At 52.5% G+C, this 14503-nt stretch overlaps 1 protein-coding gene across 1 annotated transcript in view; it reads right to left on the bottom strand.

Annotated features, from left to right (window-relative positions):
- Ccdc69 (coiled-coil domain containing 69) overlaps nt 1-14503 on the bottom strand; it is a 28996-nt gene that overhangs the window by 2637 nt on the left and 11856 nt on the right. Inside the window, exons 3-7 of the mRNA XM_013146731.3 lie at nt 10891-10960; nt 9221-9321; nt 7803-7890; nt 1315-1388; nt 309-410 (exon numbers count right to left, since the gene is read on the bottom strand). Coding sequence (XP_013002185.2) covers nt 309-410; nt 1315-1388; nt 7803-7890; nt 9221-9321; nt 10891-10960 — 435 coding nt within the window. The remainder of the gene's footprint in view (nt 1-308; nt 411-1314; nt 1389-7802; nt 7891-9220; nt 9322-10890; nt 10961-14503) is intronic.

Below are 14503 nucleotides of genomic sequence, written 5' to 3'. Positions count from 1 at the left end.
ATCTGCTTTATCTCACGACGCCCTTGTGGAGGGTCCCAGCACTTTATCAGGTAAAGCAGCTGCCTGGGTGTGTGCTGGGTGGGAGGTCTGCTTCGTGCACCTAGATCTCATGGGCTCCAGAGGCTGGGACTTTCCCATCCCCTGCCTGTACCCATGCCTCCCTCTCTCCCTCAGGGAAGTGTGCACCCCTTCTGCTCCAGGCCCTTCTGAAGATATCGGCTCCGAGACTTGGCCTGGTGGAAGAGCAGCCTTTCCCACGATGCCCAGCCCCGAGTCCTCAGAGGCTCAAGGAGCAGAGGAGCCCCTACCTGGATGTGCTTCCTGTAGTCTCGGGTCAGGATGGACTCCTCCACCCGCCTCATCTTGGCCTGGAAAGCCTCCAGCTGGGCGGTCAGGGATGCTATGGTGTCCTGCAGGGGAGCAGGGGGAGGGGATCAGTCCCCCATGTCCCAGGGGCGGAGAGGCTCGGGCCCCTCAGTTCCTCTGCAGTCTGCTCCATGTGATGACTTGGGTTTAGACTCCTTCAGCACTGCTTGAAGCGCCCCAGCCCCACTCTCAATGTGTAGCCTGGAATGGCTCCATAAGTCCCTGAGGACTTGATGACTTTTTCTGGGCTCATCTCCTCTCTCCTGCCTCCACATCTAATCTCTGCTCCAACAACAAGGTTCGCTCCTGTCTCCGGGTTGCTTTCCTCCCTGCTGAGATTTCCTCCTCTGCAGCCTCAGCCGTTGCCTCTGGATCCAACCCCACCCTTGGCACGGCTCTCGGGCTCCTGGCCTGGCCGAGCCCTGCAGCTTCTCTCCCCTGCCCACTGGAACATCACACCATGGCACCTGGACTTCCTCCAGTCCCTCAGGTAATCTGTGTGTCTTTCCCTTTCTCCAGGTTTTAGGATAAACTGCTCTCTTCTGCTTAGGGCATTCTTCCCGGGCTTCTTTACTGAGGAATTCTAACTTATCTTTTGGGTTCCCGCTTAGATCTCATTCCCTCTAGGAAATGTCCCCTGGGCAGCCACACTGAGGTAGCCCAATGCCTTCTCCCCACCCCCACGAGTCCCTGGGCATCTATGTACCTGTCTAGTCACGTGGAGCCATGCGGTCTCTAATATCCTCCCGACAGACCTGGCCAACCCCAGCTGCAAATTGAGTCCTCGTGTGCTAATAATGGTCTGGCCACATCAGGGGCTTGGGGCACATGGAAGGGGGTCACCTCAGCCCCTCTGCGTCAGAGCCCCTCAGTCTCGGCTGCCTCGGGGCTCCGGGCTGCTTTTCTGCCCTACCCATGCCAGGGACAGGCACTGCTCAGTCATCTCACCTGAAGGGCAGCTTTGGCCTCCTGGAAGGCGAGGGTCAGGGCCTCCTTCTCCTGTTCATGTGACTCCCGGAGGACTGTGGGGGAAAGAAGAGCTCCATAAGCCCAGACACTTTTCCCTAAGTCTTCTGGAAAATCCCTTGAGAACAGAAGGGTGGAGATGATCACCCAGGCCCTGTAAGGGCCAGGAGCTGGGGAGGGGCTTACCATCCTCCTGTCTCCTAGTTTAGCTGGGGGGCTCTGCCGGAAATACACCAGGTATTTAACAAGGCTCATGGGATGGAAACAAACTACAGCTGTGAACCTAGTGGGCTGTGGGTGCTGCCCCCCTCACTGAGGCTGCGATCCAGAGACGTTGCAGCAGGCCTGTCCACCTCAGGCATCGCACTGTGAAAGATGCCTAGGGCAGACGCCTTGTAAGCTGGGTCAGCCAAATCACACAGTCACCAAGCGCTCCTGTCACACCAGAGGACAACGCTGCGGCGAAGGACGTCAGACCTGGGGCTGGGAATCCACCTGGCGTGGCTCTGCTTCTCCAGCACAGGGACCTCAAGAAGGGCACATCCAGCACCTAAAAGGCCTGCTGCCGTGACCGTGGAGTGGGGTCAGTGTGCTCGCCCAACCACCCCACGGGGTGACTCAAGGATCGCAAGAGTTGAGGACACTGGAGGCTTCCAGACGGAGCCATCTGCACAGAGCCGCAGCTGCTCGTCACTCCCCAAGCCAGCGCTGTTTATCACCCCTCTGCGCCCTTCGGAAAATTCCAACCTTGTCTGGGTGGAAAGAAGACAGTGGAGAAAGGGCCGCTCGATGGCAGGAAGAGAAGCAGAACAGAGCGGGCAGGAAGGCTTAGTCAGCTGAGGGAGCAGGCAGGGCGCTGAGGCTGAGGCAGGAGGGTCACAGGCGGTGTGCTTACGTTAGAAAGTCTCAAAGCAATAATCTAAGTTTCTACTTTAAGGAATCATAAAAGAAGAGCCAACATAGGCAAGTGAACAGAAGAGATACAACAAGCATCAGTGAGATTAAACATGGGCAGATGGGAAAAAACACTAATGGCACTAAAAGCCCCTTTGAAAGGGTCAACAAAATAATAACCCTGATTAAGAACAAGAGGGAAAAGAGAACACACGACAGGGAAAAGGGTTCTCTGCACCGGGAGCGAGGGGGAGGCCATCACTCCGGACGCAGTAAACACACAGAATGACACCCAGGGAAGGAACACTACGGACAGTTCTATGCATGTCAATTTGACGGCTCCAATGAAATGTACCAACTCTGCCAAAGCTACAGACCCCTCACCCAGGGTAAAATGTAAAACCGTGGGTTCCTTCATTGGTGAAAAGAATTGAATTTGTACGTAAACACATTCTGGGACAGAAATACCCAAGCACAGATGGTTCCACGCCAAATTCTATTGATCACTTAAGAATGACATGACACCAATTTTTACCCTTTTCCAGAAAGTGGAGATTTTCCAACTCATTCCATGATGCAAGTTTTTTTTTTTCATGATGTAAGTTTTACCCTGACACTAAAAACAGAATAAGAAAACTACAGACATGTGTCACTCATGAACATAGACACGAACGTCCTCAATAAAGTATCAGCAAATCAAATTCAGCAATGTATCCCTATTTCATATGGATATAGCCAACAACATACCGTGACCTGGCAGGGTTAATACCAGGAATCTGACGAGTATTTAACAGTTTAGATCTTCTGATCTACCATATCAACAGTCTAAGTAAGAAAAAGCACATGATTATATAGATCATAGATTGAAATGTTAAACCTAAAACCATAAAACTGTTGCAAGAAAAAAGAGAAAGTCTTTGTTACCTGGGTCTGGGCAGGCTCATAAGAAACGACACCAAAGTATAATAATAGAAGAAAAGAATAGTGATTTCACTTTATCAAAATTAAAATTTTGCTTTCTGAAAGTTATTATTTCACAGATGTGGTGACACAGGCTTATAATGCTGGCACTCTGGGTGGCTGTGGCAGGACGATCAAAATTTCATGCCCAGCCTGGCCAACGTGGTGACTTAGTGAGGCCCTGTTTTTAAAAGAAGTAAATACTTGGAGGAGGCAGCTCAGAGCAAAGGCCCTGGATTCCATGCCTAGCACCGCAAGAATAAATAAAAGAAGGAAAGAAGGAAGAAAGGAAAGGAAGGGAAGGAGAAAACAGACCTTACTAAGAAGACAAAGCTCCGTGTAGACTAGGCGAAAGTATTTGCAAACATGGAGAATTTGTATGCATGGAGTATTGTATTCATATAGAGATCTCCTAGAACTCAACAATAAGAACAAATCCGCTAACTAAACTGGGGAAAGATTTGTTCAGACATCTGACCAAGAATGATGTACAGCCAGCAACTGAGAAATGAAAGGATGTTCGACATCACTAGTCACTATTAAAATGCAGACTGGACCCACAGGGAGAGTCATCCCGAATCCCAGCCTAAACAAAGACACCAGCCAGGCGTGATGGCACCCTCCTGTAATCCCAGCACTCGGGAGGCTGAGGCAGGAGGATCCTTGCAAGTTTGAGACTAGCCTGGGCTACAAAGTGAGCTCAAGGCCAGGGTGAACTGCATAGCGAGATCCTGTCTCAAAAAGACAAAAACGAACAAAAAAATCCCAAGACACTGACAACTACCAGTGTGGGCAACAAGGCGTGGGGCCCAGTCACCGCGGGCGCTGGGTAAAGTGGGGGTGGCTCAGGACCGCAGACTGGCCGCTTCTCACCGCGCTAACTGTATTTGCTGCAGGACCTGCTGCTCAGGCCCTCGCACTCACTCCAGAGAGGTGAACACTCAGGTGATCCCAAAACCTGCACACAGAGTTTACAATAGCTCCGCTCGGTCACCCCGACAGGAAATGAACCCGATGCCCTGCAGCCAGTGAAGGAGCCGACCCCGGAGCACAGCTCAGCAGTGGAAATGGGGCTCCATGGCTCCCCAAGGACAAAGCTGTCATTATGGAGCCAGACCAGGGTCACCAAGGCCTGGGGACAAGAGGAACACGAGAGGACAGAGGCCTTGGGGCAGTAGAATACTTCACGTCCTGATGACGGAGATGGTTACACAGCCACGCATGTGTAGGAGCTGGTTTCTCCCCGTGCCAGGAGTGGACCAAGGGCCTGCTGCAGGCTGGCCAAGTGCTCTCCACTGACCTGTCCCAAGTCTTCTTTATTTTTAATCTATTTTTTTAAATTTTGAGACAAGATCTCACTAAATTCTCAAGCCAGGCCTTGAACTTGTATCCCTCCTGCCTCAGCCTCTCAAATTGCTGAGACTACAGGCCTGTGTAATCACACGTGAGGCTGGATGTTAGAAATTATGGAACAGCGCGTGCGCACACACACACACACATGTAATTTAAAATGAAAAAAATTGAAACAAAAATAGAAGATAAAGATGACAAAGAATCACGGAATATGGAAAGCCACCACCAGGCTTCCCAGTTACTGCCGTATCATCCCATGAATGAATGAACTCTCACGCAGTTCCCCCAAGCTGTATATTCATTCATTCATTCGATATATACTTACGCAACACTTAATGTGTTGCAATTTGAAAATAACTATAAAGGAATTCTGAGGAGAGAGGAGAGGCACTCTCCTTTGGGCTTTACAGTAGGAAAACTCTAATCACCACTTTTATAGTGATAAAAATAATACAAAGTTTAGAGAAAAGCTTCTTTTCCCACAGACCCCTGTGAAGTGGAGAAGGCGGGTTTCAGAGAGCAATGGGGCTGAGATGTAAGCGGCTGAGGGACAGCCGGGCTGGTGGCGGCTGTGCTAGCATCACAGCGTGGCTCTGAAGTTCTCTGGCAAGGGGCTTAGCTCCACTTCAAGGTGGCCCCTGCTCACGTCTTGCTATGCTTTAAGAGTCCTGAAATCTCTCACGCCTCTGTTCCAGTTCCTCTCCTTCAGGACTTCGGAGCTCTCCTGGGAATCGCCAGCAAAGCTTTATGCAAAAGCTGTTTACATCAGTGATACAGCAGCGAGCATCTAGGTGTCTAGATTCACAGGAAATAAGCAACCATGTGGTTCTAGTCCAGCCCTTCTAAACATTCTAGCAGCAGCAGGTGCTGAATCATTTCAATAGAATGTTAAATGAAAAGTACAGATATAAAATGCTGCATGTCAAATAATCGTAACTGTGTTTTCACCTTTTGTGGTATCAGGGATAGAAATCATGACCTCATGCTTGCCAGACAGGTGCTTGTGATAACTGTGTTTTTGAAAAGATAAATATTGTGCTTCCCAGAAAAGAAGACCCTGCTGAAAAATAGCTAGCTTGAAAACCAGAGGTCAAAGCTGCCAGCCCCGCCAGCCTGTCCCGGTCTGACCTGCCCCAAGAGCAGTCCCAAGCAGGGGAGGCAGGGACAGGGTGGTTGGGCTGGCGGTTTGGGCTTCTAGTTTTTAAGGCTATTATCCGGCCTGTTCTTATTCTCAAGGAAACAGGGTTTATTCTAGGGGAAAGAGCACACACATATGGACAATGCAAAGCAAAATCATTTTCAGGGTCTGTTTCAAAAATGCCACAGCCTCCAAGGACAACACACGGATGAGCAGTGAACACTGGAGAGCTGCTCAGCCATGTGCATCATCATGGAAACTCGAATTAAAACCGTGATGACCAGAGCTGGGGATTTAGCTCAGCGGCATAAGCACCTGCTTTGTAAGCAGGTGGTCGTGAGTTCGATCCCTGGTACCGGTTTAAAAAAAAAAAAAAAAGAAAAGAAAAAGAAAACCGTGATGACCACTTCACATGCATGCATGTGACAGTGAGTTTGGAAAATCACAGATATTGGTGAGATCACAGAGCAGCCAGGACCTGTGCCTGGCTAGGGGAGCACAAGGCAGTGCAGTTGCTGTGGGAACGAGCTCAGTGGTTCTTCAAAAGGCCAGTACGGCTGTTCTCCCCCAGTGTACACCTGAGATGTCCATGCGGGCACTGCTGAGGGTGGGAGAGGGCAGAGGTGGCCCGATATGCATCAATAAACCCTGTCCCATGCAGTGGAATATACTCAGCCATAAAAAGGAATGGGTTTGGATGTATGCTGTGGTACAGACAGGCTCTGAAAACCTCACATTGGGGAAAGGAAGCTGGAGGTGAAGGCCACAGATCTTACAATTCTATTTACAGGGCTTCCTGGAGTGGATGGGGCACAGGGACAGACAGCAGATTTGTGGTGGCCAGAGGTTGGTGGGAGGAAGAGGAGCTACTGCCTGTCGGGACAGAGGCTGCCTTAGGGTGAGGTCAGTGTTGGGAGCAGGTCTGCAGTGGTGGCACTGAGGATGTGTTAATGTAACCATGGTACATATTATGCCTATTTCTCCACTATGGAACTACATACACACAAGCTTAGCCCTATGGATTCTACCAGGAGGGTGCACGAAAAATAACATTAGGAACCGGCAAAGATTTTACCAGATAAAGTTCACTGCGCAAGCGTCCTTGTTATTATAAATGATAGCAAAGACAGGGAAACTACCTCTGACCCTGGGGATGCCTTACATGAAGGAAGGTAAGGATGGGAATGCTAGAGGTCCTACAAGGTCCCGGTGTAACTCAAGGTGAAAGCCCAACAGCCACTTAGTGTGCACAGATGGACACCCGGCGCAGGCAGAGAGGAAGCCCAGCAGGGACCACCAGCAGCGTGACAACCGGGCCAGCTGGGGGGCGCCACACAGGACATTTCCTCAGGAAGGCAGCAGGTGCTGGCCATCACCCGCCAAGCATTGTGCACCGTCCTAAGTCCTGTCTGCACCTGTCTGCTGTGACATGGCTGCATTTTCACACACATCTGTGAGGCAGGAGAAGGAAGTCCTTAAAGTGACACACCCAAAGGGCAGCAGAGCTGGCCGGGGACAGGCCTTCCCCACTGCGCTAAAGGGTCTTTTCCCATGTCACTCACGGATTCTTGATTTTCTGTAATGATCACAGTCAGTGATGTAAGAGGAAAAAGCTATTTAACAAAATTCTTCATGCAACTGCAAATGCTATAGGCTGTGGTCGTTGTGGGGTGGGGTATGGCTACTTCACAACACTTTCCTTACAAATTCTTAGGTTTCTGACAGTTCCTTTAATGTATAGGCACTGCTTTAAAAACAAAAAACTGTCAAATAAGGTAAAGCAACATGGTACCACTTCGGTTTGGCTTGATTTTTGTCTTGGGGATGAAACTAGGGCCTCTACCCTGAGCCACACCTCCAGGCCTTTAGTTTTTGAGACAGGATCTTTCTAAACCACTCAATTGCCCAGGCTGGGCTCAAACTTGTGATTTTCTTGCCTCAGCCTCCCAGAGTGCTGGGATTACAGGAAAGCACCCCTACACCTGATTTGATGCCAGACTTTTAAAATTAGGGCTCCAGAAGAAAATTCCATCTTTTTCTGGGGCCAAGGGTCCTGTGAACTCCGGCTGTGATGCAGAAGGAGGGGATCGGGCAGTAGGGCCGGGTGGGCCACCTGCATCCTCACCTCGAAGGGCCTCCTCATGCTGTCCCTCCAGGACGCTCCGCTGCTCCTCCAGTCTCTCCCGGAGCTCCAGCTCCCTAGCCTTCTCCACCTGGGGCGAGAGGGCGAGAGGGAATGAAATCTTGGAGCTCAGCCTCGGGATCAGAGCCCACGCCTGCAATGAGCCAATCAGAGCCCACGCCTGCAATGAGTCAATCAGAGCCCAGGATCCTCTACCCAGCAGGTCCCACCAGCTGGTCTGCTGCTTAGGCCAGCAGCCCGGTGGAGACACAAGCATGGCTCCAGGCTGACTGAGCCCCACCAGTCTCACTGCCCCACAATTTGGACGTTCCCAGGCCTGGGCCACCTGCAAGGGTACAGAGCACGACCATCCAAAGCCGAAGCCCAGCGGAGAGAGGTTCCAGGAGTGCAACCGAGGCCAGCTCCTGTCTCCCCCATGACCAGATCCAGGGCCCCCAGGGACCCTCAAGGTGAGCATCCCAGGTAAAGGTCACCACCAGGCCCAAGGCCACGGAAAACCCGCTTCTCCTGACAGCCGTGTTTCCTCCCCGACCAGGGAAGAGGACAGCAGTAGGGAATATCTCAGCAAGGTGTAAGAAGTCTGCTCTGAATCCTCTGATTCATTCCCTTTAACTGTCTGTCTGGAACCCACTCGGCCACCGACCTGGGACACACGGTCTGTTTAGAAAAGACTGCAGCTGTGCACGCAGCTCTGTCTGTGCGGCTGTTGGTGATGAGTGTTTTCAGTCTTCCCATCTGCTGCATCCTGACCTCTGACTGACAGGCCGGCCAGAGCCCGAGTGCCTTCCACATCCACTCTCAAATCGTCTTCTCTTGAGGTCCTGGGATTCAGCGGCTCTGTCACTGAGCTACAGTCCAGCCTTTCTAAATTTCTGTCTTGTCAGTTTACCTAGGCTGACCTTGAACTTGTGATCCTCAGCTTTAGTCTTTCTCTCTCCATATGTATCATTTTAAAAAGTAGTTTTGAGAGAGGGTCTCACTAAAGAGCCCTAGATGGCCTACAACTCCTGGTGACCCTCCTACCTCAGCCTCCCAAGTGCTGGGATTATGGGCACACACCACACCTCGAGGGTTTTAAATCAGCAATCACACTCAGGCTAGAAGGGATGCTGGGTTTTCTTTTACTGCTCACCGGCCAGACCTAGCTCGGTGCCCCACGTGAATGCATAGTGGTCCTGAAGGCAACAAATCCAGGCACTTCGATGCTTCTCAGCTGCCAGCCTGGCTTGGTGACAGCGCCTGCCTGCTCTGCTGCTCATAGCCTAGGGGGTCTCACGTGGGGTGGCCGTAAATAGACATGTATGCGGTGGATCAATGACTCCCTCTTCACAAGAAGGGCAGGAAACACTTGTGACCCCAAACCAAAGCCCCCAGGCAGTGATGTGGGGCGCGGGTCCTACCTGTCGGGCCCTCTCCTCCTGCTCCTCATGTGGCTGCCACAGCCTGGCGCTGTCCTGGCGCTGCTCGGCCTCATTGAATGGGCACTGCTGGAGAGCTGCGGCTGCAGGGAGAAAGCCAAACACTCAGCACGGGCAGTGTGGGGAGCCGCGGCGAAGGATGCGAACCCCAGACCCTTAAGGACAGCCCCTGGATCCCTCCTCCTGCTCAGGGCAGGAACTGGCCGTCTCTGCAGCCTCCAGCACCTGGGATGGCTGGGCCAGAGGGAGTTTGATTTGTCCTGACCCACATCTGCACCAGAACACAGTCACTGAGCGTGCACAACTGGGAAGTTTCCTTACTAACGTGGATTCCTGACTCTTTTTCTGAAAGGATTCAAAGAACTGGCAACATGGCCCTCAGGTCAGGCGGGGCTAGAACCGAGGGCCAGCTGAGACTCCTCTGCCAGGACATGGCTTTGCAGTCGGTCGGCCACCGCCCCCTCAGCTCCCCTCCTCCGGATGTGTGGAAGGGGTCGCTTCATCCTGCTGGGGCCTGGGACTGCTCACTGTCACCATCACACCTCCCCAGCTATGTGCGGAGGGGCTGCCTGTGAGCAGGGAGGGTCTCCTTGTTCATGAAGTGCTTTTCCTGTGCGCTCTGGCCGATCCTAGCACTGCTGTTGCTGCTGCGATGAGCTTTCTATGGTCATGGTGAAGGTCCGAGGCAGGGTCTGGCCCAGCTGGCTAGCAATGTAAGGACAAGGGAGAAGCCAGCCCTGTGGCCAGCTCCATCCAGACAGAGCGAGAGGCTGGTGTCCTTCAGGCCTGAGCTCCCGGAGTGCACAGATGGAGGTGACCCCAGAACCAGGCACTGCTGAGTCCTCTGGCTCCCTGCTGGTCCAGGGGGTCAGGACCAGACTGGCCCAGCATGGGAGAAGCCTACCTAAAAAGCCCTTTGAAAATGCGGGTCCCTCAGCCGTGCTGAGATTCTTCCTGAGTCATCGGTGCGGCCCTGGCATCTGTGTCTGTGACGCTGCTCGGGGAATTTTGATACACAGACGGGAGAAGCCCCAGATTCGGTCGGGTTGCTTATCTGGGGCTTGAACTCGATCCACTGCAGTATCACCGCAGCTCCAGGCTGAAACCCAACACCGCCAGAGGGACAGCTCACTCTGTCGCCAGGCAGCTGCACAAGCCACTCTTTGAGACTGCGCTGAATTCGGGCTGCGCAGCGTCACCACCTCAAGGACCTGGTACCGACCTCCGGGGCGCCCAGAACAAAGCTCATCTTTCTTCTCCACTGGGCCACTTCAGACTCTCGTGGGGGAAAAGCGCGGTTTTACGGTGACGTCTTCCTTCCGGGTGGACCGATCTCTGTCCCTTCTCCTGTTCCTCTCAGGACATACTTTCCAGAGTTTTTTACTAGCCTGATTTAGCTGTACTGTACTTCCTCCATTTTTTCTGAATCCCTCAGAAATACTTTCCAGAAATAGACATGGCATTCTAGGTATGGCGTCAGCAGCTCAGAACAAGGAAGCCCAGGACAAGATTATCACCTCCACGGTTTCGGACAAGATACTCCTATTAACACAACCCACTGAGATGCAGGGGCTCCAGCTACGTCTGTTTTTTGACTGCAAGACAGAAGCCTCAGAGTGTCAGTGGGGACAGGCGTGGGGACTGCCACTTACTTGCATCCTTATGGAGGGGACTCAGCTCCTGGGGCTCTGCCTTGGGCGACTGCTCTTGTTCTCGGTGCCGCTGGAAGAAATGATTTGCAGATGAGAAGCTGAGGCTGGTGGGTTAAGAACTGGATCAGGGAGGCTCAGGCCTCCCTCTGCAGGCCCTTCATCCAGCCTGGGCCTGCCCCAGCCGAGTCTGACAGGAGAAACTGATGGAGGGCCTTCTCCATCACACCCAGTGTGAGCTGAACCTGAGGTTTCACAGATGAACCAGGTGTGGTGGTACACACCTGTCACCTCAGCACGTGGGAGGCTGAGGCAGGAGGATTGCCATCAGTTTAAGACCAGCATGGACTATGTGGCGTAACCCTCAAAAAAAAAAAAAAAAAAAAGGAAAGAAAAGAAATAAAGAAAAAATAGGAAAAAATGTTCCAGATCCTATTTTAAGGGCCACTTACACAAAACTACTTAAAAAGTCAGACCATTGGGGCCAGGGGTTTAGCTCAGTATAAGTACCTCCCTGGCAAGCACAAGGTCATGAGTTTGATCTCTGGTACCAAAAAGAAAAAAAAAATCAGTCCATGAAAAGTTGCAAAAGTGTTTGTGTATTACAGAGGACAAACATTACTTTTGACTATGGTAACAGATTTCTGAAAAGCAATTATTAGGATAAAAATGGGCACTGTTTCCTGGCCTGGAACCCCTGGAAAGCACACTCTGCCAGCAGAGCCCATCCCCACCAGCAGCTTCCAAGACAGCCTCTCTGCCCCAAAGTGGCAGGCATGAGCCTGGCAGGGGGAGGAAGCATGGCGCCACCCCCAGGCCCTGGTGTGCAGCTGCCACCCACCCTCTTCCAGGGACAGGAGAGCTAGAGGAGCTGTCAGTATAGGAGTCTGGAGGTGCCAGAGCCAGAGGGAGGAGGGAGGAGGGAGGAGGAGAAGGGAGGAAGACGGTCACAAGGCCACCCCTTCCCTGGTGCCACCGCTGGCCCAGGTGAGCCGGGGTACTGTTCTTCCAGAGCAGGAACACCTGGGTCCAGGCTGCTCTGCTGCTGGTGCAGGTGCGCCGCCCCCAGCCCTGTGGGTGTCTGGAGGTCTGTCAGTTCACCCGTGATCCCTCGGGGTTCCAGCTCGGGGTGTGCATCTCAGCTCCTTCCCGAGCACTGGAGGCAAAGGCGCCACAAGGGAGGTGACTGAGACCTGGGGCTTGAGACAGGGTCACGCATGCCTCTGTCTGACCTGGCCTCGGAACCAGGGGTGCGAATGTCACCGTAGAGCAGAAGGCTGAGAACTCCGGGACCCTAGAACCACCCAGATCTGGATTCGTGATTATGCTGGGGTTGATTCCCACAAGGCTGTGTAGGACCTGATGCCCCCACAGCACCTCGAACACAGAACAGCTCGACCACTGCAGAAATGTTTGTGCTGTACCTCCGAGAAATGCGCTGGGAATAGAGATCCCAGCTGTGTGCTGGCTGATGGCTCGGGCTGCCACCAGCTCTCACGCTTTGCGCTTTGCCGTCTGAACCAAGACCTGAGACCCTGCTTTGTTCCAAGTAATGGCAATCACAGAACAGTCGAGAATTCTCCTGTGTAAAAAGCTGCCAGACCGCTGGGCATGGCGGCGCACGCCTGGATCCCAGCACTCTGGGAGGCTGAGGCGGGAGGATCCTAAGTTCAAGCCCAGCTCTGGCAACTTCATGACTTAGCAAGACCTTGTCTCAAAAAACCAAAAAAGGGCTGGGCCGAAGCTTAGTGCAAGGCCCTGGGTTTAAGCCCTAGCACCACATGTCTGGAATTAAGGCTGCCAGACCCCAGGCGGGACATGGCCTTAGCACGAGTCCCTCAGAGCCCACAGTCGGTCCCCAGACATCTTTCTCCAGGATGGAAAATACAGAAAAATATAAAAATTAAGTCCCACTACTCAAGACAACCCTAAGGCACACATCGGTCTCCACAGCTGTATCAGCACTGGACTATGACGTACGCTTTCTTACGCCTTAGTTGACATGCTGTAAGCATTTACTACCCTGCAGGACTACTGCATACATGTATGGGGCTGGGGATTTAGCTCAGCGGCATAAGCACCTGCCTTGCAAGCAGGCAGTCGTGAGTTCGATCCCTGGTACCGATAAAAAGGAAAAAGACAAAAAAAAGAATGAATTTATCTACTGTGGGGTGTTTAGGTTACCTCCATTTTTTACTTTTAGTTATTTATTTTGGTGGGCTTTTTCTGACCAGGGTTTCACCACACAGTCCAGGCCACCCTCCAACTCACCACCTGCTGCCTCAGCCAGGTGTGCTGGGGAGTGACAGTATTTCCTGTTTTTAAATTTGCAATTGATACTTTAGCGAACACACTGCTTTCTGAAATTCTGTTCAGGGCTGGGGCCGACCCAGGGTGCAGCACGTACAGCAGCAGAGTGTGTGCTTAGCCTGCAGCTCACGCTTGCCTTCGCTTTCCCACACCAGCGACAAATTAATGAACTAGCTTGTGAGCATGTCTAGCATGGCCCACCCTTCGGGGTTTCCACACCCCCACAAATAGTTATGAGGAAGGCTGGCATGGAATAGTACCTTGTCTCTTATTATTATTGTCTTTTTTCATTTTTTTTTTTTTTTTGTCTTTTTCATTTTTATCGGTACCAAGGATCGAACTCACGACCACCTGCTTGCAAGGCAGGTGCTTATGCCGCTGAGCTAAATCCCCAGCCCCTATTATTGTCTTTTTGAGACAGGGTCTCACTATGCAGTTCGGGCTGGCCTTGAGCTCACTTTGTATCTCAGGCTGGTCTGGAATGTACAATGATCCTCCTGTCTCAGCCTCCTATGTGCTGGAATTATAGGCAAATGCCACCATGCCTGGCAACCTTACCACTTTTTAAAAACTACTGGCAACTTTGCTAGATCAAAATGTGCTCCCACCTGGCCCCAACATGCATGTGCGAGACCATCCCACACTGCCCTGGTCACCGTCAGGCGTCTAGCTCCCTTAGTTCTCTCTGGCCCTCCCTAGGTCAGGATGGCCCCTGTCCTCCCTGTTCCGGGCTCCCAGGACACAGCCATGGGCAGTTAGGGCTGTGTGTCTCCTGTCCAGCCCAGGGCCCCTCGGGGCACAGAGATCGATTTTGAAGTCCACTGTGGGTGTGCTCACAGAAGCTCCCGGCTGGTTCTGGATCTACAGGACCTGAGGCAGACCATGCTTGCTGGTATCTCCACTCCTGGTCATTTGTCCAGATGACCCAGGAGCCCACAGAACTCTGTGAGCTCACAGATGTGTGGCCCAGGGCTGGGCAGAACCCAAACAATCGCTGAATGGAAACTCTCTGAGTTGGTGGCTGGCCCGCTTCCTCCTCAGAGGTCATAGAGCAGAGCACACCCTGCAGGGGAGAGGTGCAGGGGACGTGAGAACTTCCCCTTCCAAAAGGAGGAGGTTATGGGGAGGCCCAGGGCTGGTGGGGCATCCGGACTGCTCGGAACGGGGATGGCAGCTTCCTGAGTCACCAGAAGCTTGAGAGGGAGGAGGCTGGCTGTACAGAATGTGGGAGAACCCGGGATGGGGCGGCCCGGCACACTAGGGCACCAGCTTCACTGGTGGGTCTTCCCTTCTCTAAGTCCGAGTT

This window comes from Cavia porcellus, unplaced genomic scaffold, assembly GCF_034190915.1.
Source record: "Cavia porcellus strain 051 isolate PalLab524CR breed Dunkin Hartley unplaced genomic scaffold, mCavPor4.1 scaffold_19, whole genome shotgun sequence".
Taxonomy (NCBI): domain Eukaryota; kingdom Metazoa; phylum Chordata; class Mammalia; order Rodentia; family Caviidae; genus Cavia; species Cavia porcellus.
Note: the sequence above shows the minus strand (reverse complement) of the source record. Positions and strands in the feature narration are given on the sequence as shown.